We start from the raw sequence: 5,780 nt of genomic DNA, 5'->3' as shown, positions 1-5,780 counted from the left end.
TGAATTCCAGTATTCCAGTTCCGTGCCTCAGTTTCTCCATTTGTCAGATTTTTGGTTTGTTTCCTTTTTTTTTTTAAACAGAGTTTTCGTGACTCCTTTAAATAATTCATTAGTGTTTTTAAAAGTACATTTTTGAATACAACATATTACGGCACTACTAAATATTATTATGGTAATAGGTAATTAGAAGGCTGGAAAGCACATGTTTGAGATCCTAATACAAAATTAGAAAAAAAATGCAGGGTGTGCTATCTGTGAAGAGAAAGACACAAAAAAATCCCCAATGGAAGAAAGAAGAGAATGATTAAAAAAAAAAAAAAGGCAAGAAGCTTCCTTGCTATTAAAGGACTTGTGCTTTAAAAAGGCTGGGTCTCCTCCTCTCTTATGCTTCCTAGGATGATACTTGCACTGCAGTGATCAAAACAAGGAAGCAGATGGACAGGCAAAGTGGTACTGCAGCAGCTGTAGAAGATGACTATAATAATAATGTTGACATCAGTAACAGTAATTAGTGCACAGACGGTAGAGTGGATGATTCGTTTTCCTATCTTCTGGCGTGGGCAAGCTGCCCTAGCGAATGGGTATAATGTTAGTACCTTTAGTTTTGTTTTGTTCATTTGCTCAGTTTATTAATGAAATGGAATATAAAAAAGAAAATCAAACTTTTCGCCCTCTCTGGAACACCTGCTGAGAAAAGCATGCTGTTTCAGTTTGGATTAATCTGAGATGAAATCTTCACTAGTAAATGGCAAAATACCAATTTCTTACTTATATCTATTTTCAATACACACAATTCATACTCTTCCATACACTGTACATACACTCTTAAATTTCATCAGCAGCATGTAGTACTTGTCTGGTTTTGTCTAAACAACAGCTCTACCGTTTGGTGTGACTTCCTTCACCCATCTGCAGGCTGGTGCCCTACCTTTTTCAAGGGACACTAGAACAAGTGGTATAACTGTAAAAAGGGCCAAGAAAAACACTGTGCTACACTGAACCATCTCAGGTAACAAGAAAGTAAAGCATCGGTGCTATCAGCAGTACTGTGTCATGCTGAGAATCAGACAAGGATATATCACGACTCCTAAGCTGCCCCACTAAGAATGACAACTGTCCAACCTGGCGCTACACTACACCAAAAACTTCCGAAGAGCAAACTAACTGGAAGAGTGGTAACTGTGAAGAAACAAATAGATGGATTCTATTAGAGAAATACAGTTTGTCACTTAGATGCAATCCTACAATATGAAGTCAAGGGAAGAAAGGTAATCAGAGAGATCACGGAACATGTTTAGCATATGACAACTGAAAAGCCTTTTATTTTATCTTCTAATTAATTTTTCCTTACTCTGCAACTACCTTCTATTGAGATTCATTTTCCTGTTCATTTATTCTCCAGGATGATAGAAGATTTCCTTTCACTTCCCTCTATTATCATCCTAGACAACTGGAAAACCTCCTATCCCCTTTTCAAATGCTGTTTCACAAAAGGGAATAGTGAAAGCAAGAAGCACAGGTTCATGGTGGGAGCTACTCATGAGCACTGAATACTCATTTATCTAAGCTCCCTTTTCATCCAAACTCTTCCTGACCTTTCCGGAGCTCCTCTTTCTGTGTACTGGTTTCTATTTTTCTCCTTAAACATGTTGATCTACCAAAGGGCTCCACCCAGGCAGCAATAATTTTTGCCAGATAAAACATTCTAATGAAGAAAATATTGTAGAAGTTTATAAATGTTTGGAGGTGTTTTGTGTTTGTTTGCATTTTTTTTACAACACAGAAAGAGAAGCTTCAAGTGCCTCACAGAAAAGTGATGTTCTGTGCAATATCTTTTGGAGATGGGCTTAACAGACAGATAAAGGCTGTCTTTAACCTTCATTATTTGCTTTCACTGTTGAGAAGACCACATTTGCATATGAAGAGCTTCCCCAACATATTTCAAAAATTAAATTCATGTAAATTAAAAATCCAGCCATATACTTGGAAAAGGAGATGTCTGCATAAACACATCCTTTGGTTTTGTATCTTCTCATCTACTAAGGTAGATGAGATAGCTGCAGTAATCCTGTTCCGAACACTTAAGGAGACCATTAATCAAACTATTCCAAACATGAATGGAAAACAATGCAACTGAATGGAAAACAATGCATATTCAAAAGAACAGCCACGATTATTTTGCAATGAAGAAATTGCCAAGACGTAGAAAAACAGATGGCGGAAAGTGTTTGGTGAAGACCCATTCTCCTATGCAAACTGACCTAATTAATTACTCAAATCACATGGCATTTTATGAAATGACATTAGCAATCAGTCATAAAAACTGACAGCGCTGCCTTAGCAGCTCCCTTTAAAGAAAACAAATGGAATTACTACAAAATGAACATGTTTACACCCTGTAGATGTAACCCACAGACCATAAATACAGCTTTCATTGTTGGTTCAACTTTAAACATTTTCCCATTAATTTAATTACAAAATGTTAATGGAACCACAAAACTCTAAACAAAAGCATTCTCTCACCACATTTCCCTTAACAGAATCACTAAAACATATTCAGCTAAATTAAAACTTTACCTTAACTATTTCCTCTATGAAGCAGACATGTGACACAGGATCTCTTTTCTTTGTCAACACTTTCTGCAAATGCTGCACCTGTAAGAAAGAATTTATTGAGCGGAAAAGTGACATCTAATATGTTATATGCAAAATTATATGACTAGACAAACAGGAATTAGCTGCTGAGTACCTGTCCGCAAGCAGCACAGATCTGATCCATGAGTTTTTCCATGTTTGTCCAGAGGGCTGCTCGAAAAGCTGCTGTGTTCCCAGGTGTTGGCATAGCAGCTCTACCAGGGCCACCTAAATGGTTTTTAAAAACACACAGCAGCACATTTTAGCTTTCACATGTGAAAATTAAAATACCAGAAATATAGATTTCTGCACTCTGACATAAGAATTTTTTTTTTTAAACACATCACAGCAGTCTAAAATAGCTTCAAAACATAGCTTTGAGAATGGCCTCAGTTGTCTCAACTGAGAAGTCAACTCTGAAGTTCAGTGGGGGTACTTCAATGCTCGTCACTGTTACCTGCTTTACCAATTCAGACCTCCACAGAAACACCAAGCTAATGCCAATGAGCACTGCTGCAGGATGCAATAGCCAGGTGAAATGGCAGAAGACAGTAGCTGTGAAACATACAGGTATTAACCAGCTCAGGATTTAAATGCATAGGCAAACTTAAAAAGGTGATATTCCAGCTGAAGGGCATGCAGCTTCCAAACCATCACATTCCTTGAGAGAGGCTGCATTTCTTTATTATGGTTTTGGGCCCCCAACTCATTGCAAAAGGTTTTTTAAAGTGTTTTAAATGTTCATATAGCCAAAGTTCAAATTTGCCTGCTCGCCCAATTCCTCCAGTATTCTTCGGTAACTGAGCTAACATGGGAACTAAACATTTAATAGTGAAATGGTCCTTCATATTGAATATACTGCTTCGAAATTATTTCCATCTGACAAAAGCATCACAAGGCAATTTAAAGCTTGTTCCATTGCTTGCAAATAAATTCTACCCATGATCCTCCCACCAACGCAAAGAAAGCAGAATCTGGATTCATCTTTCCATGACAAACCGCTAAGAAAATGCTGCAATGTTGTAAACTAATAAGAACAGTTTTCTGGGCAAGTCAGGGAAAAGAGGGGGTGTGCAGAACAAAGAAAAACTTCTGAGCCCAGTAACAGCAGACAGAACCAATTTTGGCTTCGTATTAGATGATTTCTAAGACATGCCTACTCCTATCCTCCACTGGCTAAAGCAAGCAGGAGATATTCCTGTAACAGGCTTAGATATAAGATTTTCTTCCAATTGACAACATACTGTACTTCTGTCAAAAATATCAGTTATCATTCTCTATAAAAGAAGTATCTTACCTCTTGTAACAGTCTGAGATGGTTGGGTCAATACTTTGATATCCAAAGCATTTTTTATATTCTCCTCCAGGACTGTGCAGTATCCATCCACTACACTGGCAATGGTATCCTTCAAAGTCCCAAGGTTATGGAAAACCTGAAGGGCAGTTCCTACTTGAGTAGGATTCTAGAAAAAGAAGATTTTTAAAAATAATTATCTTTAACTGTACTATAAGGCTTTTTTACCCATGACGAGGTACCATTTTACTCGGCAAGTTCATCTTTAAGTTCAGTCTTCCAATTCATTTCATTTAATATTGAATAGCTGGCATCCTCAGTGGCATAACAGAGAACAGGCAGTAAAGGAGAGGGCTGATTTTCTTTGACTGATTAGCAATACTTCACTTAGGCTCCTTTGGCACTATTCTCTGAATAAAGAAGAATGTTAAAAAAGGAACTGGAAGCACTGCTGGCAATATCTAACCTGAGGCAGGTTACCAGTGATTGATCCAATAATTCCAAGGTTAGTTACAGTACAGCTAAATTCAGCTATGGTGTAGCTAGTAATAACAGGTGGTATCTGTTACAATACTGTCATTTAAGTGCTAAACAGTTAATTAAATGTGATATAGGCTTAAAAAAACCCCAAATAACTAATCAGACAAGCACAGGCAAGCAGGTCAAGCCCCTACTACTCACTACTGCAGAATTTAAGCTTGTATTTCTACATTTATATTTCTAATACTGACAATAACTTTAACTCCCTCACAGCAGAATTAAGAGTGCAAAGCAACACAGTGACCATTTCCAAAGCTTTAAAAAAAAAAACAAACCAAAAAAACCCCTCATGTGTCTCTATATTGTCCAAAGCTTTTCCAAAATACAGCAGAGTGAAAACTGCCAAAAGACTATTCAGGTCCACTGTTTAAGACACCTTTGATTAAGATCAAATCTGATGATAATTCCACTGAGCAACACTAAGCACTGGCATGGGTGCTATTTAGCAAGAGAAAAGCCTGAAATTATTGCCTTTGGAAACGAAGCACTGTCATCTATACACTGAATACTGCTTTTTTGTTTAGCATTCACAGGCAATTAGTGGAGGAGGCGATCAGTTGATCATACACACATTAGAGATGCAGTCTTTTGTCATTTTTCTTAGTGACTTCTATGAGCAGTAAAGAAGGCGGAAATCCTGGCACCCAGGCTGGACAGCAGCATCTGAGACCACAGGTCCCACCAGAAACTCCACTGTGACTCTCTGGCAGTGAGACCTTACACCATTGCACTCTTCCTGCTGGTGGCTGCAGCAGTAGTGGCCACTAACATTGAACGGGGCTGCTGCATGACCAATGCAACTCTGCTTCATCTTCCCCAGGTCACACTTTTTTCAACCTGACATTCTTGAGTCAAAGAAAGAGGGTACGATCATCTGCCTTTCACGTGTGGGGATCTTGCACTGATACCACATCAGTAATGCTATGAAGCAGCTGCTGTGCTGAGGATTCACTTGCTGGTACATCCACCTGCTGCAACAGATTTTCTGATCCACCGACAAACAGTGCATTCTCCTCAAACCTTATGTTTCAGAGGTTGCCGCACTATAAATGTTACTCTTTCTAGGGTTTCTGCAAAGATCAGAACCACGGTTGAAGCAAAAAAGCCAGATCCCATCTCCTTCTCCAACTCCAATGAGAAGTTTCCAGGTTTAGCAGAAAGCAAAGGAATATTAGGTATGTATTATGGTTTGCAGACCTTATACTAACTGTGCCAGTTTCTTTTTCCAAACAGTGTGGGAGTTAATGAGCATTCCCAGCATAGTATTATGGGTCTGGGACTTGTAGGTTTAGTTTTTTGACAACTGGGTATG

At 38.4% G+C, this 5,780-nt stretch overlaps 1 protein-coding gene across 1 annotated transcript in view; it reads right to left on the bottom strand.

Annotated features, from left to right (window-relative positions):
• Positions 1 to 5,279, bottom strand: part of LOC104490474 (conserved oligomeric Golgi complex subunit 5-like) — a gene marked incomplete at its 3' end in the record, with an annotated part of 43,307 nt that extends 38,028 nt beyond the window's left edge. The window contains exons 1-4 of the mRNA XM_010132761.1: positions 5,190 to 5,279; positions 3,932 to 4,097; positions 2,750 to 2,862; positions 2,578 to 2,655 (exon numbers count right to left, since the gene is read on the bottom strand). Of these exons, the coding sequence (XP_010131063.1) occupies positions 2,578 to 2,655; positions 2,750 to 2,862; positions 3,932 to 4,097; positions 5,190 to 5,279 (447 nt within the window). The remainder of the gene's footprint in view (positions 1 to 2,577; positions 2,656 to 2,749; positions 2,863 to 3,931; positions 4,098 to 5,189) is intronic.
• Positions 5,280 to 5,780: the final 501 nt, after the last annotated feature.

This window comes from Buceros rhinoceros, unplaced genomic scaffold (assembly GCF_000710305.1).
Source record: "Buceros rhinoceros silvestris isolate BGI_N320 unplaced genomic scaffold, ASM71030v1 scaffold3843, whole genome shotgun sequence".
Lineage (NCBI taxonomy): Eukaryota > Metazoa > Chordata > Aves > Bucerotiformes > Bucerotidae > Buceros > Buceros rhinoceros.
The sequence above is the reverse complement of the archived record's forward strand: the minus strand, read 5'-3'. Positions and strand labels throughout refer to the sequence as shown.